Source organism: Fundulus heteroclitus, chromosome 9 (genome assembly GCF_011125445.2).
Source record: "Fundulus heteroclitus isolate FHET01 chromosome 9, MU-UCD_Fhet_4.1, whole genome shotgun sequence".
Classification (NCBI taxonomy): domain Eukaryota; kingdom Metazoa; phylum Chordata; class Actinopteri; order Cyprinodontiformes; family Fundulidae; genus Fundulus; species Fundulus heteroclitus.
The window spans coordinates 10,623,089-10,649,640 of record NC_046369.1 but is presented as its reverse complement, the minus strand read 5'-3'; the positions used below and the strand labels follow the sequence as shown (position 1 = coordinate 10,649,640).

The 26,552-nt window shown below is 38.0% G+C and overlaps 2 protein-coding genes and 1 long non-coding RNA gene across 4 annotated transcripts in view; 2 read left to right on the top strand and 1 right to left on the bottom strand.

Annotated features, from left to right (window-relative positions):
* Positions 1-10,680, top strand: part of LOC118564140 (complement factor H-like) — a 59,884-nt gene extending 49,204 nt beyond the window's left edge. Inside the window, exon 8 of the mRNA XM_036141012.1 lies at positions 10,637-10,680. The gene's annotated coding sequence lies outside the window, so the exon portion shown is untranslated. The remainder of the gene's footprint in view (positions 1-10,636) is intronic.
* Positions 3,061-26,090, top strand: LOC118564139 (P-selectin-like). 2 transcript variants are annotated; one of them, XM_036141009.1, is made up of 7 exons: positions 16,827-16,928; positions 17,463-17,654; positions 18,030-18,212; positions 18,336-18,530; positions 18,674-18,853; positions 24,568-24,753; positions 25,857-26,090. In XM_036141009.1, exons 1-7 carry the CDS (start codon positions 16,856-16,858, stop codon positions 26,048-26,050), a joined length of 1,203 nt encoding a protein of 400 aa, XP_035996902.1. In that variant the 5' UTR covers positions 16,827-16,855; the 3' UTR covers positions 26,051-26,090. The 2 variants fall into 2 exon arrangements, with proteins under 2 accessions (XP_035996903.1, XP_035996902.1); XM_036141010.1 differs by lacking the exons at positions 16,827-16,928; positions 17,463-17,654; positions 18,030-18,212; ... (1 more) ...; positions 18,674-18,853; positions 24,568-24,753 and adding exons at positions 3,061-3,162; positions 5,184-5,372; positions 5,650-5,838; positions 8,685-8,870; positions 9,347-9,532.
* LOC118564143 lies at positions 13,000-13,942 on the bottom strand. The gene is made up of 2 exons (XR_004931665.1): positions 13,778-13,942; positions 13,000-13,386 (listed from the first exon to the last, which is right to left on the bottom strand). It is a non-coding gene; the product is annotated as an uncharacterized LOC118564143 (long non-coding RNA).
* Positions 26,091-26,552: the final 462 nt, after the last annotated feature.

Genomic DNA, 26,552 nt, shown 5'->3' with positions numbered 1-26,552 from the left:
TGAAAAAATAAAAATGTTTCATCAGGACTCAGGTTACATAAAGAAGTGTGATTTTTTTTTTTTTAATTACCAAACTGCACACAGTAACTGCATTTGATTATATTTTTCAATTTATTGATGCTTTCAATACACCAACAGTAGAGAAAATAGTTAAAAATAAAAACTCAGGCACCACTAGTGTGATTTTATCTTTATCAAGATAAATCTAAATTCTTACCACGACAAGGAATTTTTCAAGATAACAATAAAACTATACAATAAAGGTCAAGTCCTATTTCAAATATGATTTAGTGTCAGAAGCAGAGCAGGTGGAGTTGAGGGAATATCATCTTTCAACGCTTGTGGATTTCAGTTCAGTAAATTGATCTACGCAGTCTTGTGAAACAGTACAGAAACAAATTGAGTTAAATCCCATATTGTGATAAGTTTAATGAAATTGGGGTTAGGTGTACCAAGATGAGAGTTACAGTCAAAGTACAGATGTGTAGGTTGACTGACCCTGATCTGTTGGCAGAGAAGGCTTTGGCTAACTGGAAGTGAGATCAGCTGCTGGGGCAAACATGTAATTTATTAACGAGAAACCATACAGACACAAAGTTGAGACTTCAAAACGCCGCATATACCTTATTTAATGTTATATAATTCAATTCAATTGCATCTAAAAAAATATTTGTAAAGTAAGACTAATACTACCATTCATATAGAGCTAGATAAGCAGTGGATGCATAAGTAAGGAGCTCTGTTTAAGAATGTAATGCAGAGCTTAGTAAACAATTTGGTGACTTTAATAAAGATAAGCAAAATACTAATACTTAAAAAATATGAATGACTTTTACAGACTACAGATGAAGGAGCACTCTGGTGGGGGCCTGCTTTATTTCGTCAGCGGACCCATAGAACAGCAGCCAAAATAATCGAGAATAAGGGAAGTTAGACGTCACAATCGAACAGAGGTGTCAAAGGTATTCACGTCTATTACTTAAGTAGAAATATAGATACTAGTGTTTAAAAATACGACTGTAGAAGTAGAAGTATCAAACCTTTTACTCCCTGACAAATGTACCAAACAGCAGTAACTGAAAAAGGTTGGTTAACTGAAAAAAGTTGCGATTTCTGATAAGCGTTTGAAGGACAATGTAAAGAACATAATGAAGGCCAAATTGAGTCACATGGGTGTCTTGGCGTTTGATAAACCACTTGATTTGGTTTCAGGTGTGGCTTTGCCAGTTGGAGCAAGCACTTTGACTTTTGAACAGCAGAAAGAGTTGCTAATGTTGCAGTTAGAGCATGTCAGAAGGAAGTATTCTGCAGGTATTGCGAAAGAGTTAGTGTTCGAAAGAATGCGCTCCCAGACTGAATAGACAAAGTTGTCCATGGAGCAGTCAAAATTGGATCTGATTAAGAGTGGGAGATTAAATGTTCAAAGTGAGTTGCCTCGTTGGGCAGATCCACAGGTTTCTGCAGACTCTTTTGATAAATTGGGTAACTTGCAATTGTTGCCAAAATTCAGCGAAAGGGATCCAGAGACTTTCTTTTCTTTATTTGAGCATGTTGCAGAGACACGATATTGGCCAGAATCTGGTCGTACTTTGATGCTCCAGTGTGTTAACTGGTAGAGCACAAGGGGCTTATTCAGCATTGACTGCTTCAGAGTGCCAAAGTTACAAAACCGTTAAATCAGCTGTACCCATGTGACTTGGTTCCTGAAGCTTACCACCAACGTTTTTGTACATGGAAGAAGGCTGAAAAAAAATTATACATCTTAAGTTTGTCAGGGATTTAAAGGCACTCTTTACAAGTTGGTGTTCTGCGTTAAAAGTGGATAATTTTGAAAAGCTCTTGGATTTTCAAGAGCTTTGGAGGGAGTGTTGGCCTAGTGGTTAGAGCAGAGCGCTTGCACTCAGAGAAGGACGCAAGTGCCTGCACTCTGGGTCCCTGAGCAAGACCCTTAGCCTCAGAATGCTCCCCGGGTGCCACACAGTGAGAGCTCACTGCTTTCTTAGGGATGGGTTTAATGCAGAGGACGAATTTCATTGGAATGTTTGCTGCAATGACAATAAAAAAGATTATTATCATTATAATTATTAATATTCAAGGAAGGCATGTCATCATGAGCATACAGTTGTTAGGGTGCAGGTGAAGCTGCTACTACTACCAGTGATAACTCTCAGTGCAGTGGTCACAAGAACTGTAGGCAGCTGGTTGAAGCACACATATACACAACATCACCATAACAAAACACATGCAGAGCTCTGAGGGAGAAATATGATGTTTCTGTAATAGAAACTGAGCTTCATCCTTAATTTGGAGATCAAATGTATGTTTAAGTTAAACGTTTAAAAAATCTCCATATTCATTATAGCTCCTCTTATTTAAAGCTTCTAGAAATTTGAAATATTTTATTGTCAGCTGCACCTTCAATGATGCCTTTAGGTTAGACAGATATTTGAATCTTTTTACAGCAGTAACAACATTTTAAAAGGTTACTCATCTGTACCTTGGAAATAAATAAAAATGCTTTCTAATATACTTCACGTGTCTTTATTAATGCAAAAAAAATCTAAAGTATAATATATTTTAATATATATTAAAACAATTCATGTTTATATTTATAAACATGAATTGCTTTGGTAGTCACAAAGATAAAGTTACATAAACAAACACTTTTTAACATCTATACCAAGTAACTGAAGCAAGTGCTGAACAAAAGTTATGAACCCCAATTCAGACCGAAGTGTTGCTTCAATATGAATCAATCCAGCCTGACCTTCACCAGTTGGTAAGCAACACAAAATCAGGGGATTCTCAGAAACAATCATTAACTGAAAGGTAAAGGTTACATTAAAACAAGACTAGCAAACCAAACTGTTTGTATAAAAAAGACAAGAAAGAGACTAGTGTTATTAAATGTGTATGTATATAATAACATAGATCAAATTTAAATGTATGGTTACATTAATTGCATATATTGAAGGTGCTTATTGGTAAAGCTAAAACGTGATGTCACTGTGGGACGTCCATCTCTGACCCTTTTTGTGTTGCAACTGAAGCCAAAGTGAGGCAAACAACGTAAACTTCTCCTCAGAAAACATCACTACATCACAGCAATGAAACCTCTGTGGTTTTTCCAGATTTTTGTAAACTTTTCCTGGTCACAGACTGGTAAGATAAACTTTTTTTGTTAAACTGCATTTTAAAGTAATTTTTGGAATAAATAAATTCATTGAATAAAAACATGGCATTTTATATTAAGTTAATATTTTCTCATTATTATATTTCTGGAATTAAAAAAAAAAAGCTGACGAAAAATTAATTATGCCTCTCTTATGACTGATCTTTAAAGTTGTACCTGGTTATTTATTTTAAAATCTGATCTTTTTTACCATCATTCTATTTATTTTGTGTTAGCTCTGAACATATCTAATCTATGTTAACTGCATTGGTATAATGCATGTTGTGTGTTAGTTATTACACTCAATACTGTAAACACTGTCTTTTGCCATTTTGGTCTTTCTGCTTTTTTGGACTCTCTGCCACACTTTCCATATCAAGTATGCTTCAATAAGCACAATATATTTATAAGCCATAATTATTACTTGCCAGTAAGAAGTTGTTAATAGGTAAATGTTTTAATGACTTTTTAAAGACAATGAGACATATGCCCAGTAGCGGGTCTGATCTATCCTCCTTCATTCTGTTCTAATTAGACAAAACTACTAACGCTCTGATCTGTCTGCTCCAAAGTTTGCCTCACAGAGTTAAAATGTAGAGCTTTATGACCATCAGCCATGGTGAAACTGATGAGGATGACTTTCAAGCCTGATACCGTGGACTTTTGACTGCAGCAAAATTATTTTTATAGGTAACAGGATGTCCGTTTTTTCTGCCCATACACACAAACAGTGGTTTGATCGCCAGCTGGTGAACTCCTTAGAGAAAAAACTTTCAGTGTATCTAAAATGAGAGAGAGCTGCGTGGCCAACTAAACGCTGCAGCAACAGGGGTTGTCCCACTACAGTAAGACAAACCTGTCAGCGGGTCTCTGGCACACCCAACAAGTCAGAAGACAAATTAAAAATCTGCTCATAAACTTAATAAACTGACTGAACATTTGGAGGTGTATCTATCTAAAAACATCTTAAAACTGCTTTTTGTGATTAATTAAAGGTATAAAATCAATACAATTGTAAAATTATCTCTTTGCTGTAACTCACTCCTCCAAGCAGCAGACAGTTTTGCCTTGTTGAAGCACATAACCCCAGTTCTAAAGTCCTTCCACTGGCTCCCTGTATCTCAGATAATAGACTTTAAAATACTTCTGTCAGTCTATAAATCCCTGAATGGCTTAGCACCTAAATACATCACAGACTTGTTATCGGTGTATCAACCATCCAGACCACTCAGGTCTTCTGGCTCCAGCCTACTCTGCATACCTATATAACCAGAACTAAACACGGAGAAGAAGCATTTAGTTCCTACGCTCCACTTATCTGGAACAAACTTCCAGAAAATTGTAAAGGTGCGGAAAGCCTGAGTTCCTTTAAATCAAGATTAAAAACACATCTGTTTAGGATTGCCTTCAACTGTTCTAGTTAACTGAATCACCACTTTTTTGTTCTAACTTCTATCTACATTATTCCTACTTGCTTTTATTCTGTTTTAATTTGCTATATTTTAATCATGTAAAGCACTTTGCATTGTCCCTGTACTGAATTGTGCTATATAAATAAATTTGCCTTGCCTTGTTGCACACAACCCCGCCCATTGACCAAAGCCCCAGTCTAGTTGGAAAGTCCTACGCTCAGACCAGGACCCTTGTCTGTACCAGACGCCTCCTAGCACCTCCTGAGACTCTCCGCAGGTTGCAACAAGATGTAAAGGCTCAGAAATGAGCTAAGCTCAGCAGCTGCAACAAGGGTGTGAATACATTTTGGCAGGTCATACAAAGTAATAAAGAGCAGCTTCTTTCAAAATTTCATTTAGCAATGGTTAAAGACGTTGTTTATGAAATAGTTTGTTAGCGTGTAAAAAAAATTAAAGCAGTCTTGGACAAAATGGTAACAGGTGTGTATGAAATGGCAGCTCTAATGGGCAAAGGAGCAATTTGACCATGATACCTGAGTTTTCTTTGGTCTCACTGGCAGATTGTCGTGTTTGCATTACACTCCCTGTTTTCTTTTCAGCGAACAACTGTGAAATTGGCGGGCTGCATCCTCGTCTGTACATAGCTGGAATACCATCGACTGGTGAAGCGATCGTAGCCGGACACAAGTTGCGTTTTTTCTGCGGAGCTGATCATAAACTGGATGGCCCGGAAGAAATCGAATGTTTAGGAACTGGCCAATGGAGCGCCTCCTTTCCAACCTGCTCTGGTAAGTTCCTCTTAAGTGCTTAATTTAACTAACTTTATTTATTTGTAAAGCACGTTGATACATCCACAGCTTCGACAAAGCCCTGCACATGTGAATAGACAGAAACATTTAAAACATTTACGCCCTGTGTAAATTAATCTGGCTGCCCAGGCTATGAAATGGTAGCTCTAATGGGTAACGGGGCAAAGGAGCCATTCAGCCATGATACTTGAGATTGTTTTTTATTCTAAATCATTGGTAGATTATTAAATTATTATACTGCATGTTTTATTTCAAGTGAACACCTGTGAAATTGGTGGGCTGCATCCTCATCTGTATATATCTGGAATACCTTCAACTGGCGAAGCAATCACAGCCGGACGAGTGTTGCAATTTTTCTGTGGGGCTGATCATGAACTGGATGGCTCAACAGAAAGTGAATGTTTAAAAACTAGGCAATGGAGCGCCCCCTTTCCAACCTGCTCTGGTATGTTGCCCTAAAGTATTCTCCCCTGTACATGTTTTCCCTTTTAGTCTCACCTAAATGCTGCAGATAAATCAGATAAATTGAACATTACTGAGTACAAAAGGTAGCTTTCAAATGATCCTATTTATTAAAGGAACCTGATCCAGTGTAAAAACAAACAAAAAAACAATTCCCTCCTAAATCTATTAGCTGGTTGGTCTATTAAGCTTTTTTGAGTATTGCCAATAAGTCTTCATCAGTTTCAGCCCACTGTATGAAGCTCAGTGATTCCCGACTGACAGTTACAGTAAGCCATGGATAAAGCAAGATATATGGAGGGAGAAGTGATTTGGTATGTGCGCACTGCTCCTGGTGCAAATGCAGAAGCCAACACAACATGTAAGAATGCCAAGTGCTCTCCAGCATGATGATAAGTGCCCAAGGACACAGTGGAGAAAGTTTTGTCTGCATAAGATAAGAAATGGGGGGGATTCAGATGTGACAGTGGCAAACACACAGACAGTTACGCAAACATTTACTTCAAAATTTTATTTATTTGAATGGGACAGTTTATATTAACGAACGCACAATGTTGCCATAAATATACAGCATTTAGCAAAATGCTAATTTCCAACCATGGTGCCAAACAAACAAACAAGACAAACGTTCATACAGTTCCATACATGAAAATAAGTACAATAAAAATAAAAACTATATATATAATTATTAGCAATGAAAAAAGTCAGTTGTCATAAAGCAACATTTATATTTAGTAGACTTTTTTTCCTGGTTGACCCTCATTTTGAGCTCTTCTAACATGGTAGAACTATGGCATGCTAACAAGTTTTTATTGTCAGCTTTATTCAGATAAAACAAAGCAATTTTCATAATGATTTTAAAGTGTAAATTCAAACAGCAATCAGGCTTAAATCGGAGGCAACTGGACTTTTGTTCAGTTCTTTCTGAAAACTTTGACACCTATCCAGGAGTCTTTGTCAGTTCTGGTGGCTCGCACCTGACCAACCAGTAGTTGGTGCGCTGCTGTTTTTAAAGACATGGAGGCCCATCCTCCTAGGCACACTCTGTCAGATACAAATCGATGACCTACCCATCACTGTCCTGTGTTGTTAGAACCTATTGCTTGGTGTGAGTGTAGTACTTGGTCGCCTGAATCATGATGAGATGCTGATGTAATCTTTCTGAAATGTGTTGGAGGATTGAGCTGTAAACACTGAGGAGTTGAAAGCTTGCTCCTCCTCCTCCTCTGTTTAGTGATAGCTTTTCTCTTTAGACCAAGTGTTACGTTCCAGAAAGGGGCCAACATACTTAAGGACACGTAGACAGGACTGAGGTTTAACAAAAATTCTTTATTTTCAAAACCTCTCTTGAACTTCTTTTTCAGCTGCTTTGCTTCTCTGTGGAGGGAGAGGGGAAAAAAGTGAGTGAGTTTAAATACCCTCGGTTTCTCTGTGTCCAAAAAAAAGGGAGAGTGAAAATGTGGAAAAAAACATAATCTCCAAAGTATTAACAGAATGTTGGACCTGGTGAGCTGATCAAAAGAACAGAATGCTATAGCAGAGGGCCAACCCTATACAGGGCCGTCAAAGCCTCTACTATAAGCAGACTAAAGCAAAACAAAAAAACTATTGCAAAGTAAAAACCGAAAACAGGACAACCGGACCCACCAGGCCAAAATCATCAAAACAGCAAACAAACAAAAAGGTAACAAAAATACCGCATGGCCGGCTGGAGTGGTCAGCTGTGTCATACAGCTCCAGAAGACGTGCGCGCACCGCACTCAGGACACGTCCTTGGTGGTGGAGACAAGCGGAAGGGCGGGCTCTCTAATATGTTGAGACCCAGCCTATTTATAGGCGGACCAATAGCACCACAACTATCCATCCATCCATCCATTTTCCAAACCGCTTAATCCCTCATGGGGTCGCGGGGGGGTGCTGGTGCCTATCTCCAGCGTTCACTGGGCGAGAGGTGGGGTTAGCACCACAACTAATGTAATCAAATGACCAAACAAAATAAAAATTAACCAATGCTAAAATCTCTCAACAAAACCACTCGACTAAAGTCCAATACAAAACAATCTAAAAAAAACTAATAAACAAAATTGTGTGCCCAAAGCACATAATACCAAGATGTCTTCTTTCACCCCTCTTTCAAACCATCTGTTCTCCCTGTCCACAATCTGGACATCATTGTCATCAGAACTGTTCCATTTGTTGTTGAAGTGCAAGTGGACTGTTGAATCTGGCCCTCATGTGCTGTTATGCAGCTGCTGTTTAGTTTCTCCAATATAGGAGTCCTCGCACTCCTCGCAGCATTGGACCACAAACACAACACCGCTCAAGCTGTGGTTTAGGGGTTCTGTCTTTGGGATGAACCAGTTTTTGTCTGAGGGTGTTCTTGGGTTTGAAATTTACTAGTATATTGTGTTTGGCAAAAATCTTCCTGAGTTTCTCAGGAACTCCTGAAACATATGGGAGGGCAATGTTCTTGCCTCTCTCTGTTCTCTCCTGTGTGTTGAGTCTTTTGACAACTTTATTGGCTGATTTGACAAAGGCCCATTTCAGGTAATCACAAGCTTGCAGCAATTTACTGATGTGCTGGTGTTCTTTTTGTTTCCCCTCTGTGGCAAAGGGGATGTTGTCAGCCCGGTAACTCAGAGTTCTGATAACATTTATAATTATAACTTTAATGGCCGAATTTCCGCATTGTGGGACAATGAAGGATTTTCTCATCTTTCAAAACAGTTTCACTGTTAAAACGGGGGCTTTAAAAAGCTTTAGATTGTGCTTTGTTTCACTGAGTTATAACCTTTGTTGTTTATGTTGTAAACATCTGTTCTTTAATAGAGAAATGCAAACGACCAGAAGTACCAGAAGATGTGCGCATCACTTCATCTGTACAAGGCAATGCTCTAAGTAAAGGAGATATACTATCATTTGCTTGTAATCGTCGTACGGACTTCATGCAAGGAAGTGCATCAATTGAATGTTTGGGAAACGGACAGTGGAGCGACCTCCCGCCACAGTGTAAAGGTAAATCAGTTCTTCTCTTATTCTTATTCTTGTACAGCGCTGAGTCTACTTCAAACATCAGATTGAATTTTAAATTTAGACAAATCTTAACAAATCTTTATTCCTAAACTACTAGGCTGGAGCACATAGTATTTATTGAAGGTCATCAGCCCTCTTCTAGAATCTGATTAGGCACCTTAGTACTCTTTGGCAGATGGAAGCTACAGTTTTAGGATTTTGACAGCGTATTGCTGATTAGAGCACATAATTGGTGCTTTTTGAACATTAATTACCAACCTGGACCAGGAAACATTCCCGCATGAGATTTGCAGTCTGGGTTTTAGGTACGGACCAAGTCCATGAACCACTAAGTTAAGAAAAAGCCATTGCTTTATATATTTTGTGTTGAAGTATATTTTAAATACTAGATCTACATGTTAATGTGATGAAGCACCATCTTAAACTACTTTTTTTTCTCATTGCCTAAATTATTTTAGCTCCTATAGTTTGTTCAGCACCACCACCTCTTGAAGATGGAGACACCAAATCATATATTAGCTCAGTTTCTGTGTTTCAACATGGTGACAAAGTTGAATACATCTGTCGGCAAACATATACTATGAGCGGGGAACCATTTAAAACCTGCAACAACGGAGTATGGATAGGAGAGATGAGATGCCTCAGTAAGTCAACTTCACACTTTTCATTTTGCGTGCTGAAATATTTCAAGATTATGATTTAAAAGCTGTTCTCTCATATGAAATCCCTGATTTTTCTAGTTGAGATCAGGAATAATAAAATGTGTAATGGCACGATATCAACGCAAACACTTATCACCTTATAGAGAGCATTTTCTTACGTGGTTTAAAATAATGTAAAAACTGTGACAATTTTACAAGACTTTTATATTTAAAACAAAAAGTCCTGAAAGGATACAATGTTTAAAATTAACAAGAAAAGATAAATAAGTAATAGTGTGGTTAAATCATTTAAAAACTGCCAGATTGCAAAAACTCATCCTTGATTTTCAACAGTTTTGTTAAAAGCTCAAGAAACAACTTGAAAGTTAAAGAAGTGATTTAATAAAACTATATCTATTAAACATCGTCCCTAGTAGCTCACACGACATACAGGTTTTGGGCTAACATGTAACGTGCAAACAAGCTTATTTTTTTAACAGCATGGCTCCATAATGAAAATGGTGCCAAATATTCAGATAAAGTAATGTTTCCACACTTTGTCTTAATGTAAACTATTAGTACTGACAGGGAGACTCTAACCTACTGGAAATCTGTATGTTAACATGAGTAATAAAAATGTATATATATAGATTTCAGCATCAAGAGGTGTGCAAATTTCAAAGAAATTTGTTTATAATAAGACAGTTACACTGTTCATGCATATGTTTTCTGATATGTGCATCACATTATTTTACATAATACTTCCATTTAAAGAAAAACAGTTTATTTGATTGTACAAACAATTCACATCCATTTCAATGCCAAAAGACAAATGTGGGGACCGAAGGAAAAGTAAAACATGGTTGAAGTATTCTGATTACATGGTGTCGTCAAAAAAAAAAGATGGAGGACAATCTCCTTTTTGTAGTTTTTATGGTGGTATGTGAATAACCACAAAATGTAAAATATGTATGTTTAGTTAGGAAACAGCATAGGATCCAGAAATTTTGCATTGAAAAACAAATGTATTAAATTTGGCCTGTGTTATTTTTTTTCTGTTTTATGGACAAAGTAAATCTTATTTTTTTTCTATTTTTCCTTTTCCAGAACCCTGCACTGTGAACGAGCAGTTAATGAACACACGTAATATTTGGTTTTCCCATGGTCATAGCAATAAGCTATATGCGCCACATAAGGATCACCTTACATTTGTTTGTAAACGAGGAACAACACGTGTTGGCAGAGTACCGATGCGTGTGCAGTGTAATGATGGGGAGATGACCCTGCCCACTTGCCAGTAAAAGTCTTTGGAGAGCTTGAAATAAAGTTGTAATCACAAAAAGCTAGTTTGATATCAAAATCTGCAATTATTATATTTGCAAAAAGTTGTGATTAGTTTGGTAACTTTTAAACACTCTAATTAATTAAGGGAGTGCTAATCAATTGACCTGCTGCGGTCACCCCAGGTTTTTTTCCTAAATAATGTGGTGTTTCTATTGTAGACTTCGGTAGTAATAAAAAGACTCTTGAAACCAAAACTGTGTTTTACCGTATTTAATCTAAAAGCCATGTTTACAGCTTCAGTACTGGACTCTCATACACAACAATGCAACGGGCAGATTTCCGGACGCCCTGTTCATTCCTCACACAGACATTAAGTAGGAAACATTGTGTCTACCCATTTAGGGGCGTGCCCAGTATTTCATAAGGAAAGTATCATATTATAATGTAGACATGTCCTACCTAACACCTCTTCCCTAATCAGTCATGTTCAATATAAGTACATCAGACTCTGTGCCTCCAGAGTCCGTTCTCTATCTGTAACTTCCATGGTAACTGACTTTGTAGTCCAGTCTCTGTAGTCTCATAATCTCTAACAGGAGAGCCCGCTAGGTGGGTAAGGAAAAATGTTTTGTTTGTCAAATGTCGGATAGAACAACAGGAGGGGCAAAATAAATTATTTCTGATCACCTTTTGGAACGTGGGATCAGAGTTAGGTTTCACTAACTTCTTAATTGTAAGTAATCACCAGTTAATATTTTTGGAAGAAATAAACAGCATGAGCTTTGGGTCATGACCAAAATAAAATAACGACATCCCGGATACAAGCAGCCGAAATGTGTTTTCTCCATAGAATGTCTGGGCTTTCCCTTAGAGATAGGGTAAGGAGCTCAGTCATCCGGGGAGGACTCAGAGTAGAGCCGCTGCTCCTCCGTGTCCAGAGGAGTCAGTTGAGGCGGTTCGGGCATCTGGTTAGATGTTGAGGTGTTGCGGGCACGTCCCACCAGGAGGAGGCCCAGGGGAAGACCCAGGACACGCTGGAGGGACTATGTCTCTCAGATGGCCTGGGAACGCCTTGGGATTCCCCCAAGGAGCTGGCCCAAGTGGCTGGGGAGAGGGACATCTGGACCTTCTTATTAAAGCTGCTACCCCTGTGGCCGGACCCCGGATTAGCTGAAGAAGATGGATGGATGGACGGACGGATGGATAAACAGCTTGTTTATTCAAAGAATCAAGTTGGAAGTGTGTTCAGAAGAAAAACACCTGTTTCCACCTACGGCCTTTTCTTGGAGTATCCTTGTGTTTGGCAAAAAAAAAAAAAAAAAAAAAAAAAAAAAAAAAAAAAAAAAAAAAAAAAAAAAAAAAAAAAAAAAAGTGTTGAGGGGTCTTTTTCTTTTCACAAGAAAAAATATATACATCTGTCTTTCTTCATAATGGAATAAGTTTTTCTTACGTATTCCGTTTATCTCCAAGATAATATTTGCTATGAAGTTACCATGAATAGAACAATGGCAATCAACAGAAAAAATTATTTGGAGCATGCTGATGAAAAAAATTGTATCAAGTCTTATTTTGTGAATGAAGTTTAATTATTTAGTTTAATCAAATCTGTGTCTTCAAACAAAGTTCTGGCCTCAGCTTTTCTGGTAAATATTTAAAATTAGGTTGTCTGCATGGTGCATTACTCTGTTTATTTTAAAAAGTCAGATTCAGTGTGAGATTATTTTTTTATCTTGAAAGCCATTTCATGGGCAAAAAACATATTCGGACATTCCTGTAAATGTCTAGAAAACACTCTTTATAGCCTCCCAGTAGTTTCTGGAAGATCATTGTATGTTGCTAAGTGGGGCTGATTCACTATATTAACTAGTTTATTCTGTAGGTTGCTTTCCACCTACTTGTGAACGAGGCACATAAATTAAAATATACATTCTAATGAACAAAGCCATGATTTCAGAGCTTCTTAAAAGTTGGAGAAGTTCTCTTTTTAGTTTTCAGTTGAGTCGTATCCCTTAAGAATGAAAACAAAAGATTGGTGCATGATTTGGAGAATTAATTAATGTAGCATATTTGTAAATATAATATAGAACATTTTAAATCAATGTAAATGGGTAGTGACCATTTGGGTCAATGGGCTAGTTGGATCAGAAACTAGATAAGACTCATGAAGGAGCAGACAGACTAGAAGGTTGCAGTTGCGAGTGCCTTTGTATTTATAGTGTAGACAATTATATACATATTTACAACAGTGAAACATTCAAATGGCCATATAAAATGCGCAAAAGAAAAAAACAAAATAAACAGAAAAAAACATTAATCAATTCTACAATTAATGAACCCACACCCTTCAGTTCATTCACCCCAAGCTGGGGTTGGTTAAAGGTCCCAAGCAAGTTCTTTTAAAGTGCAGGTCCTAACTGACGCAAGTCAGATCAGGGTAGAACAGAATTGTTCGTTGGCTGCAAGGAGCCTCCTACCAGCCTGGCAGGAGATCAAAAGTCTTCACGCACGCACGGCAAAGTGCAAATCTTTCTTGGGCTCTAGGCCTGGATCTTCAGCTCGCCATCAAACCTGGCCTGAATAATAAAACAGGACCATTTTCTCAATATATATATATATATATATATTCAAACATTCTAGTGTGCACACACAAATTCAATAAATGGCACTCTTTGCACTATAAATAATTCCAATTTTCAGTCAATATGCATATTCAATATAAATATAAAGTTCAATATAAATTATATCCATGAAATCCAATAAATACGCACTATATAAATTAGTCAACATGAAATGTAAAGAAAACTTAATATAAACAAGTGCTCAAACAAACATTTAAGGCACCCAATTGTTTACATGTGGTTTGTATAAATCTAAAATGGTCGTCCGTTTGTTTAGCTGCTAAATTACTGAGTATACAACAAACATTGACATCAATGACACTAAGCCACACACAGAAACACTCACCAATTCCAAAGTTTGTCTCACAACAGGTTTTTCTCCCCATCTTATCCTGGCAAAGTAGTTAGCTCCTGCAGCTCTGCTTCTCCCAACATGTCCTAACTTTCCTACTTCCTTACTCCAGCTAATATACCTAGCTGATAGGCTGTGGAAGTACATGTGACCGTGATACTTGACAGCGATTGGCTATGAAGTAGTGAGGGGATGGAAGTTGAATTTTACACAGGCTTGATCACTGAGATTTACACCCGGGTTACACTAACTTTAAATAATAAAGAACAATAGTGTTCCAACAAACAAATAAAAGTGTTTGTTGGAAAAAAACAGAAATACGCTTTAAACGAGCCACTGCTTGTCAGTGGCGCAGTTGGTAGTACTGTTCGTCATGCAGCAAGAACATCTTGGGTTCTAACTTGTCAATGCGAAGTCCCTCTCCAGGCACTCCAGCTTCCTCCCATAAACTGTTAGGTAACTCTTAGGTTTGTTGGATTCTAAACTGCCCTTTGGTATAAGTGTGTGAATATGTGGTCTTTTGTCCTGTATGCCTCTGTGTTGCCCAGTGATTGACTGACAACCTGTCCGGGGTGACCATTGGAGATCCTCCCAACCCGGGCATAGACGGATGAACTACCTCTAAAGGGAATGTTTAGAGAGAGAATAAATGAGGAATGAGCTTCAAGTGAACCACTGTTGGTCCATCAGCTCTCATCCACTTTGAACCTCCACAATACAAGTGATACGAATCGCCAGCTATGCCCCGGAGGCAAACTGTGGAGTCACCTATTTCTGATGTCATAAAAGCTGATTTTTGTCTGTATAAAGTAACCTTAGTTTTTTTTCGGGAGCATTAAATATTGAGACAGGACTGCATTGCAGACAGAAACTCTGGAGCAGCATAATGAAAAGAAGGATTTAAGAATTAGCGTCGCCTGCAAGCTGAATTCAGAATTCATAATTTCTTCTTTGGAAGAAGAACAGCAACAAGTGCATTGATCAGCGTAACTTTTTGGGGGTTTTCATAGTACCTGATGCTTATGTTTCCATTTGATTCTGTGATTGGCTAAAACCAACAACCAAGGCGGGCACTAGGTGTTGCTTCTTCCAATCAGCTCGGGATGTTCTGCTGAATATCCCTCCTTTCCCCAAATTGATTCGAAGGGAGCAGATCCTGATTGATGATGTGTAAAACGTAGACTGCTACACATCATATATCTGGCTTATTTCATATAGTTTAAAACTTAAACCCAGGTGCTAACAGAACATGGAGCACAGTCAGAGAGCTGGGCAGAGTAATAAACAAAAACATAAAGCAGCACAATGGGAGATAATCGGAATAAAGGACTGATTGGAATAAAAAAGCGTCATGTAAGCAAGCCAGACAGAATATAATGATCAGATCACGCTCAGGCGTAATGAAAGCTTAATCCAAATGAAAGGGGTGGTTAATACCGATTGGTAATCCGATCAACGATCATGTAAACGCCAACGTAAACGTGACGTATTTCCGAGTTGGTGAGTGGTGGACATACGTAGGGAAGAAATCCTGTCGGGGCTCCCGATACAACCTTTCTATTCAAAAAAAATTAAAGAGCTCATAATTGTTGCTTACCCAGTAATGTTTCAATCATAATTAGAAGCTGGTGCAAGTCCAGCCTGGGTGTGCGGAAGACATATTAACTTGCGTCAAACTGCTTCGTTTACTATGTTTTGTTGCTGAGTAAAGACGGAAATGCTTCTTCGGTGTGTGTGTGTGTGTGTGTGTGTGTGTGTGTGTGTGTGTGTGTGTGTGTGTGTGTGTGTGTGTGTGTGTGTGTGGTGGCGGCAGGTGTAGAGGGAGGGGGGCCCCAAAAAGACTGCGTTGTCCCGGGCCCCTAGCAAAGCTGTCAGCTGGCCTGTACACAGCATCCCCATAACAAAGCACATGCAGAGCTCTGAGGGAGAAACATGATGTGTTTCTGTAATATAAACTGAGCTTCATCCTTGATTTGCAGATCAAATGTTTAGGATGAACTTTTAAAAACTCCATATTCATTAAAGCTCCTCTTATTAAAGCTTCTACAAATGTTAAATATTTAACTTTATTTTTAATCGTTTGTTGAGATTCGCCTTTAAATGTTAATGTAGAAGTTTGTAGTCCAACTTGTCTTATACTGTATATGACCTGCTACTATTTCAATACAATGTGCCGCTTCTGTAATCTTTCCCCTTACTCTGTAATGTTGTTATTTCCTCAGTTTTTTTTTTTTGTTTGTTTGTTTGTTTGTTTTAATCGTGTACTGTACTTTGAATAATCTTGTTACTGGAAACTGATTTAAAAATAATATTGCCTTGCCTTAATTTCTGTCAACTGCAATGATGCCTTTATGTTAGGCAGGCAGGTATTTCAGATTCTTGTACAGCTATTATCAAATTGTAAAAAGGTTAGCCACATGCTTGCTGGAAATAAATAGATATGCTTTCTAACATATTTCACAAGTATTTTTTACACAGAAAATCTTAAGCATAACATTTACCAACCTACAGCTCTGGCGCAGAGATGGTGAAATGTAAAGCTTAATATTAGTGGTTTCAATAAAATGTGTTGCAGACTCAGCAGAGGAGAGCCAAATATCCTCACAAGATTTTATCAAAACTCTTTGAAAATCACCCTAACTAACATCTGCTTCAAATAAGAAAGTTCTAAGCAAAAGTTATGAACCCTGATTCAGACAGAAATGTTGTATTAATACTAACCTGACCTTCACCGGTTGATAAGCCAAATGAAATGGGGAGATTGCAGAAACAATCATTAACTGAAAGGCAAAGGTTACAATTAAACAGAGACCAGCAAACCAAATTGTTTCTATAAAAAATAAAAAAAGAATAAAGGATCTTCATTGTTATTAAATGTGTATGGCTATAATAACAGATCAAATTTAAATGTATGGGTACTGTGTTGCATATATTGAAGGTGCTTATTGGTAAAGCTAAAACGTGATGTCACTGTGGGACGTCCATTTCTGACCCTTTTGATGTTGCAACAGAAGCCAAAGTGAGGCAAACAACGTAAACTTCTCCTCAGAAAACATCACTACAACACAAGCAATGAAACCTCTGTGGTTTATCTTCCTGTTTCTCCAGGTTTTTGTAAACTTGGAGTTTTCCTGGTCACAGGCCGGTAAGAACTGTTTTTGTCGTATTTTAAAGTCATCATTGGAGTAAACACATTTTTTTCCTAATACAAGAATATGGTATTTTATATTAGGTATTTTATATTATCTCTATATTTATATACTCTAGAGTTTGTTTTTGTTTTTTAAAAAAGCTAAAATGATCACTAGTGATCATTCTTTTAACTTGTACCAGATTATTTTCAAATATGATCTTGCTATTTTCCCATAATCATAATGATTTATTTTAATTATTTTTAAGTCTGCACATATTCAAAATCTTTTTTTAACTGCATTCAAAGGTTAATGCTGTATTCGTAAAATAATGCATGTTGTGTGTTAGCTATTATACTCAGCTTTGTTAACAATGTGTTTGTCCATGGCCTTATGATTTTTGTGCTCTTTTCTACTCTTAAAGGCAAGAATGCACCAAGGACTAAAATATTAGTACTTATAGACAATAATTATTTCTTGCCAGTAGTTGTTGATATTTGAAGAAGTTGTTGATAGTTCATTGTTTTTATTATACTCCCTATTTCCAGTGAACACCTGTGAAATTGGTGTAGTACTGCATCCTCATCTGTACATAGCTGGAATACCGTTGAATGGTGAAGCCATCACAGCTGGACGCAAGTTGCATTTTGTTTGTAGAGCTGATCATGAACTGGATGGCGCAACACAAATTGAATGTTTAAAAACTGGGCAATGGAGCGCCCCCTTTCCAACCTGCTCTGGTACGCTGTGGAAAAGTATTTCCCCTTTACAGATTTTTACAGTATAATGACTTGTGTGGTCGTGATAGCTCTATGGCAGCATTATAACACTGTGGTTCTTTGGTTTAAAAAGTTTTAATGCCACTTTTTTTAGATCACTCTGATAAAATGTGTTGGTTGTCAAAAGTGCCAAGCATTGTACTTATTACTGCTTATTATATGGATGGTACAATAAAAGTGTAAGTATTTACCCATCCTAACTATGAATTATTATTCTTCAATGCTGCCTACTACCAAGCAATTTGACACTCAAACAGTTTGAAAGACATGATTCCCATCGGTCTTCCTTTCTATAAGCATTGTGCTTTTGGTAACGCTTATGCTTCATATCAACAGCAATAGGATGTTCCATCCCTCAGATTGAACACGGCAGTGTCCCTACTGGCCCTCGAGAGTACAAAGAAAATGAAGTCTTAAATTTTAGCTGTGATGCTACTTATAAACGGGCTGATGACAGACCTCCAAGATGCACAATATTTGCAGGAAAAGCAGATTGGAACCCCACACCTGCTTGTAAACGTGAGTATGACCTCAGTAACAATAATTCATGATTTAAACAAAGTGAGTAAAAACTGATGTCTACATAGTCTTTCTGCCTACAACAAAATGGCAAATAATGTGACACATGTCCAATAAATCCAGCAATACAATGTGAGCTGATTCTGCCACCACCCACTGGGACAACATATGACCCTCCAAACAGAAATGTGTTTTCACCCGGAGAAATGCTGAGAGTCTTATGTGGGGAGACACACTGGATTCTGGACGCTCAAACAAGGGAGTCCGATGTTACTTGCAATTACAATGGAGTCTGGAACGCGCATACTAAATGCCAAGGTATAAAAATACTGATGCTTAAACACCATTGATTGATAATTTAGTGATTTTTGTCTATGTGCTGGTGTTTCATTTGTTCTCTGCAATGATGAAATTGTTTATTTTAGCATTTTGAATAAAATATATATTTCCTCCCACTCCAGAGGTTAAATGCCCGGCATACATTGAAGAAGACAATTTGTATTACAGAGTTAACGCTTGGGGAAGAAATAAATTAGGTGACAGAGTAACATATGACTGTAGCTGGGGCTACCAGACTGCAACTGCAGATAAGACAGCGACATGTACCAGAGAAGGCTGGACACCAAAACCACTTTGCAGAGGTACTGTTCATTTAAAAAATAAAATTTCATTTTATCTGTCTAGTCTCGTAACATTAACTAATTACAATCATTACTTTTTAATTATCCTTTTAACAATAGCAGGTGGCTTATTCAGATAAATTAAGAGAGCAGACTTTCTGTGGATCATATCTTTATAGTTGCAGTCAACCAAGTTTGTTTGGAAGGTGATGTTCATTCATCCTTGAATGTGAAATTCACATGTAGCAAAAATAATTGTTATCTTAAAGCCAAAAAGCACACAATGGCGAAAGAGCCTTACTACTTTCGCCATTGTGCTCTGCTTGATTTATATATGCAAGAAGCTTTATTATAATCTATGCATAGAATATTTCATGTTAAATTAACACTGAAACAAGACGGTAGAAGAGAAAAAAAGGAGAAAAGGTGAAAGAAAAATAGGAGATGAAACGGGAGAGAATGATAAAAAATCCTCAGTCTGCTTCTTTACCTGCAAAGAGAGATATAGAAAGAACAGCAAAACCAAATGATAAAGTATTACAGGTTCAAACAAGCAATGCCTTCATACCATTACTGAAGGATATACAGTAATATTTAATACGGAATGCATAAAGTGACAGCTGGAGATAATAGGGGTTTTCTGTATGGAAGTGAATCTGTAAGTACCGTGTTTTCCGGACTATATGTCGCTCCGGAGTACAAGTCGCACCAGCCATTAAATGCATGATAAAGAAGGAAAAAACATATATAAGTCGCACTGGAGTATAAGTCGTATTTTTGGGGGAAATTTATTTGATAATATACAACATCAAGAACAGACATGTCATCTTGAAAGGCAATTTTAAATAAAAATAGAACGGAGGCAACAACAGGCTCAATAATTGTACGGTTAGCTTACGCTACATGACACAACTGAGAACGTGCCTGGTATGTTAAACATAACATATTAAAAGCTATTCCGATAACTATAGCATGAATAACATGTGAAGAAGTTAACCAAAGCGCCTGTGTCACTCCAAATGGTAAATGGACTGAACTTATATAGCACTTTTCCAGTCATGCTGACCACCCAAAGCGCTGTACACTATAGCCACATTCACCCAGTCGCTCTCACTAACGCGCACACATTTATACACTGAGACGCAGCTCAGTAGGCAACTTGGGGTTAAGTGCCTTGCCCAAGGGCACATCAACATGTGGCAAGGAGAAGCTGGAATCAAACCCACAACCTTCTGGTTGCCAGACAACTACTCAACCCATCAAGCCACAGTCGCCCACTAATAATTAAAATCCAGTGAAATCTTCATCCTCAGTGTCACTTTCAAATAACTCCGTTAACTCCGGAGGTAGAAGATGCAGCATTTCTGCTTCTACGTCGCTTACATCTGATTCAACACAGGCCTAGAGCGCCCTCTTGCGGTTTGGTGTGAAAATAACAGGTGTAATGATATACCGGTAAAAATGTGTAATAATTTCACACATAAAGTCGCTCTAGAGTATAAGTCGCACCCCCGGCCAAACTATGAAAAAAACTGCGACTTATAGTCCGGAAAATACGGTACCTGGATCCAAGTACTTGTTCATTCATCCTGACCCCATGAGAACATGGCACCCTTTCTATTTTCTTGAAGCAGAAGACTGAATAACTTAATTCATTAGTGGCAAAACTTGACATAATAACGTGACAAATAAAGGTTAACACAAGCAAGAATTACAACATTGCCTTGATTGCAAAAAAAAACTAATATTTTTTGTCATGGTATCAGAAGAAATTAGAAAGTTAATTTATTTTCAAAGATTCATGTTAACATGTTGATATTATTTTCAGGATACTCGGGCTTAGAGTTAATAAAACAAACAACCTGCTACAAACAATTTGTACAGATTTTATTTTCACATAAGATCGTACAAAGATAAAGAAGATAAAAAGGTCAGGAAAATAAAAATGTTTGTATCAGAGTCCAAGGGATTTATTATCAGTCCCTTCACAAGTGATATGGATCATATTACTTGTTACATAGATGTTACAGATTTATTTATTGCTCCATGCTTCAGTTGAGCTTCATGAATCACAAATAATGAGGTAATACGTTACATTTGTGCAATGATTTGAGGCATCCCACAATGCCCTGTGCTGTTTTCACCCACCCGTGCTAAATCTTTCCTCTCCCGGACTGTGCAGCTCCCATACCATACAGTTATGCTGATACAGAAAACACGCTCTATGGTTGTTTTTAACAGCTTAGTGGAAAGTCCAGAGCTTTTCAGTTTTCCTGGGGAAGAAGAGCCGTTGTTGCCGTTATTTCTTCACCAGGTGGGAGGTGTTCACAGTCCAGGAGAGGTGAGAGGAGATGTGAATGGCCAGGAACCTAATGCTGTCCACGCACTCCACCACCTCCCCCTGTATGGAGAGTGAAGCGTGTTCAGTCCTCCTGGAGTGGGACTCATCATTGTTGGAAATGAGACCCACTACGGTGGTGTCGTCTGGAAACTTCACCACTGTGTTTGCGGACAGCAGAACAGTTCTGGGTGAAAAGGGTGAAGAGAGCTGGGTTAAGGACACAGCCCTGCTGTGTCCCTGTGTTGAGGATCAGTGGAGCAGATGTAAGTTTCCCTGTCCTCACCACCTGGGGTCTGTTGGTGAGGAAGTCACTGATCCAGGAGCAGATAGGTGTGGATATTCCCAGGTTGTGGAGCTTCAGAGCCAGCATGTCTAGAAGCACCATGTTAAAGGCTGAGCTGAAGTCCATGAAGAGCTTCCTAACATGTTAGGCTGCTGCAGAGGAGTCAGAGCTGAGTGAAGTGCTAACGAGACAGCGTCCTCTGTGGAGCGATTCTCCCTGTAGGTGAACAGGGATAGCTGTCCAGGCCAGCTGTCCCTCTTAAAGTAAAATGCGCAGGAACAGCTGTGCGGTCAAAACAGTCTCATACTTTAAAAGTGCCTCCATGTAGTTGCGCGCCTTTGCGCGCGCTTGTGTTGTGAAGTACGTGTGCGTTGTCTTGTATCTGAAACAATGTGTGCACAAGTGCCACATATAAACCACTGTATGGTTTGTTAAACAATCCAAAAATCTTCATCAGGGCAGCATCTTTTGAAGACCAGCGCGTCTCGCCTATCAAAGAAATCCTCCTCTGTTTGGGGTCCTGGTTGACACCTTCCCAAGTGGTCATTCGCTGATAAGAGTTACGGAAAAACACTGTGATGTCATTTAATAACAGTGATGCTGCAGCTATAATGACACTTGTGGTCTCGGACATAACCAGGTTTAGTACATGGGCGTAGCGCCAAACATGAACCTGGCCTGGAGACTCTTTGGACAGCCAAGCAGAGAACCCCTTATATGTCCCTTGCATATTACCGGCTCCATCGGTTGAATTCCCTATGCAATTCTTCATCTTTATGCCGCAAGACTCCAGCATTTGTTTAAGCAGGTTCAGAAAGTCCTCTCCTGTTGAGGATTGACACTGAACAACTGCGACGAGCCTCTCGTGGATAGTGTCAGTGACATAGCGAACAATAACACTGCACTGATCTCTAGCTGTCAAATCCTGTGTTGTATCAATTTGTACGGAATACATTTGGGCCTGGGTGACTTCAGAAGACAGCCTCTCCTTAATAAGCTGCCGTATAGCCTCGATGACAGAATTTACTGTCGTTTCGAACATTAATGTCACAAATGCACCTCTCCCCTGCCCTACTGTGCTCTTCTCAATACATTCCGCAATGTGTTGCTGTAAACAGCTGTCATATTTGCTGAGTAGCAAAAGTATTTCTAGAAAGTTCCCGTGATCAATAGACATATCAGCTAATGACCTTGTTGATTAATTTTTATTGCCACGATAACTTAGTGCACGTTTTCCAATTAGTTTAACAATGTCAACCACTCGCTCTAAAACTTGACGTCTCTTGCGCACTTGTTCTCGCAAGGATGTCATTTGATTGCTACAGATCAGAGATTTAATGTCAGCGTTATTCATCCATGAAAAGTATGCTTCAACACATTCTGGATGTGTTGCAGTTTTTTCATGTTCATTTAGCCTCTGACGTATATGTCTCCAGTCATTACATCCATACATAAAAGGATTCTGCTCTGTCTTTTTTGAAAACGCTAGACAGACAGCACAAAACAGCGAATGCTGATCTGCACTATAGCTGACCCATTTGCACTGTGATCCATCTTTCCGATCAAATGCTTTCTTAACAGTTGCATCATCAACTAACTGGTTTGGATGGAATTTGAAAAACATGTCCATTGTAGTGGAGTTTGGCCAACTGAAATAATTGATCTGATCCAATGAAGTAGATACACTTACTGTGTCTGTTGTGACACTCCCTCCTGCAGCATTGGTCCCAATCGTTGCTTCTGCTAATCCACCACAGTAAGTGTTGGTTGCCAGTTCCATAGATTCATTAATGTAAGATTCAACATCACCCTCTTCTTGCTCATTTTGTTCTTACTCCTCTTCCTCACTGTCCTCCTGTCTCACGCTGTCACTCCTGTCTGTTTGCTCAGTGTCTTGAACATTGGTGATAGCAGTGCTAGCGCTGGTGCTGCACTTAAAAAACAAATGGGTCAGTTTCGCACATTTTTCACTGTCAGCCAACAGTCATTTCCTGGATTTCTCTCTCTTTTTCTCCGCTCCTCCCTTCTGTCGCTTAATTCCTCGATTCATAGTTTTATACTCATAGTTTAACCTCAGCAGACTATGGTATCTTTCAGCTTTCTACTTCCAACAACCTAACACACACAGACGCATTTGGTTTTGAAATTCCCAGAAGTCATTGCTTCATATAACTTTTGTAAACCAATAATAAAATAAAAGATACATACAGGCATATTTATTGTATTTCAATTTCAAACAATGCACTTTTTAAACAATTGATTGAATAAGGCTACAAAAGAATGTAGACTGATGTAAATATTGAGGGTCACCATGATGGTAGTATAGAGACTCATATCTGGTATTAATACTGATCAGTTTCCTCAGTGTGTTAACGAAGAGAAGTTAGAGATAAATAGCTGACTTAAAGGCATTTGGCTTATTAGTGGGCCGAGAGATAATGTAGGCCTACAATGAACAGTGTGAAAGGGGCCGCGCACACCCGACGATCATGCTGCCTCGTGATTGGCCGGCCCAAACGGCCCACGAGGGCCCGCGGCCCTTCTGGCACCTGCCCAAATGCCAGACCGTCCAGTCCGTCACTGTCTTAGGATAAAAATAAAAGCTACACCCACCTATTAATACTGTTGAAAACATAGTTTTGTTTAATAAATTAGGCGTCTGACAACGAAAAGCCAAATGAAGAAGTAAAAACACTTTTATTGAAAAGTTACTTATTTCCGAAACTCAGTTTACTGAGTGAAACACATTATGTTGCTGAATTACACACAAACTGATGCTTTAGAGCCGTTCTTTGTGTTAATTGTGAAAACACAATCAGACTGATAGAAAAAACATTTTTTATACAGAAATGTGTGCATAATGGAAAATACAAGTTAATTCCTGCTTCTAGTATGATACTTTAAAAAGGTACATTTAATGTGACAAACATTCCCGCATGAGATTTGCAGTCTGGACCAAGTCCATGACCCACTAAGTTAAGAAAAAAGCCATTTCTGTTTGCAAAAAGTATATTTTGTGTTGAAGTATGTTTTGAATACCAGATCTACATGTTAATGTGATGAAGCATCATCTTAAACTACTTTTTTTTCTCATTGCCCAAATTCTTTTAGCTCCTATAGTTTGTTCAGCACCACCACTTCTTGAAGATGGAGACACCAAATCATATATTAGCTCAGATTCTGTGTTTCAACATGGTGACAAAGTTGAATACATCTGTCAGCAAACGTATACTTTGAGTGGGGAACCATTTAAAACCTGCGACAACGGAGTATGGATAGGAGACATGAGATGCCTCAGTAAGTCAACTTTACACTTTTCATTTTGCATGCTGTAATATGTCCAGATTGTGATTTAAAAGCTGTTCTTTCCTATGACATCCCTGATTTTTCTAGTTGAGATCACAAATAATAAAATGTGTAATGGCACGATATCAAAGCAGACACTTATCACTTTATAGAGAGCATTTCTTACATAGTTTAAAATAATGTAAAAACTGTGACATTTTCACAAGACTTTTATATTTAAAACAAAAAATCCTGGGGGGATACAATGTTTAAAATGAACAAGAAAAGATAAATAAGTAATAGTGTGGTTAACTCATTTACAACCTGCCAGATTGCAAAAACTCATCCTTGATTTTCAACAGCTTTGTTCAAAGCTCAAGAAACAACTGGAAAGCTAAAGAAGTGATTTTATAAAACTATATCTACTGAGCATCTTCCCTAGAAGCTCACACGACATATCATAAAAACATATGGCAGAAGCATGAACAGTGTAACTGCCTTGTTATAAACAAATGTATTTGAAATTTGCACACCTCTTGATGCTGAAATCTATATATATACATTTTTATTACTTGTGTTAATATACAGATTTCCAGTAGGTTAGAGTCTCCCTGTCAGTGCTAATAGTTTATATTGAGACAAAGTGTGGCAACATTACTTTATCTGAACATTTGGCACCATTTTCTTTATGGAGAAATGCTGTTAAAAAATAAGCTTGTTTGCACCCTACATGTTAGCCCAAAACCTGTATGTGCATCACATTAATTTATATAATACTTCCATTTAAAGAAAAACGGTTTATCTGATTGTACAAACAATTCACATTCATTTCAATACCAAAAGACAAATGTGGAGACCAAAGGAAAAGTAAAACATGGTTGAAGTATTCTGATTATGTAGTCTCCTCAAAAAAGTAAATGGAGGACAATCTCCTTTTTGTAGTTTTTATGGTGGTATTTGAATAACCACAAAATGTAAAAAAAATTATGTTTAGTTAGAAAACAGGATAGGATCCTGAAATTTAGCATTGAAAATGAATTTGGTCTGTGTTATTTGTTTTTCTGTTTTATGGACAAAGTAAATATTATTTTTCTCCCTTTTTTTTTCTTTTTCAGAACCCTGCACTGTGAACGAGCAGTTAATGAACACACATAATATTTGGTTTGCCCATGGTTATAGTGATAAGCTATATGTGCCACATAAGGATCACCTTACATTTGTTTGTAAACGAGGAACAAGACGTGTTGGCAGAGTACCGATGCGTGTGCAGTGTAATGATGGGGAGATGACCCTGCCCACTTGCCAATAAAAGTCTTTGGAGAGCTTGAAATAAAGTTGTAATCACAAAAGTTTGATATCAAAATCTGCAATTCTTATATTTGCAAAAGTTGTGATTAGTTTGGTAACTAATTTTAGACACTCCCATTAATTAACGGGAGTGCTAATTAATTGACATGCTGCAGTCACCCCAGGTTCTTTTCATGAATAATGTGGTGTTTCTATTGTAGACTTCGGTAGTAATAAAAAGACTCTTGAAACCAAAACTATGTTTTACCGTATTTAATCTAAAAGGCATGTTTACAGCTTCAGTACTGGACTCATACACAAGAATGCAACGGGCAGATTTCCGGATGCCAGAGAGAGCCCTGTTCATTCCTCACACAGACATTAAGTAGGAAACATTGTGTCCACCCAATTTCCACAGATTCAGGGCCCTGCCCAGTATATTATAAGGGAAGGATCATATTATAATGTAGACGTGTTTTACCTAACACCTCTTCCCCTAATCAGTCATTATGTTCAATATAAGT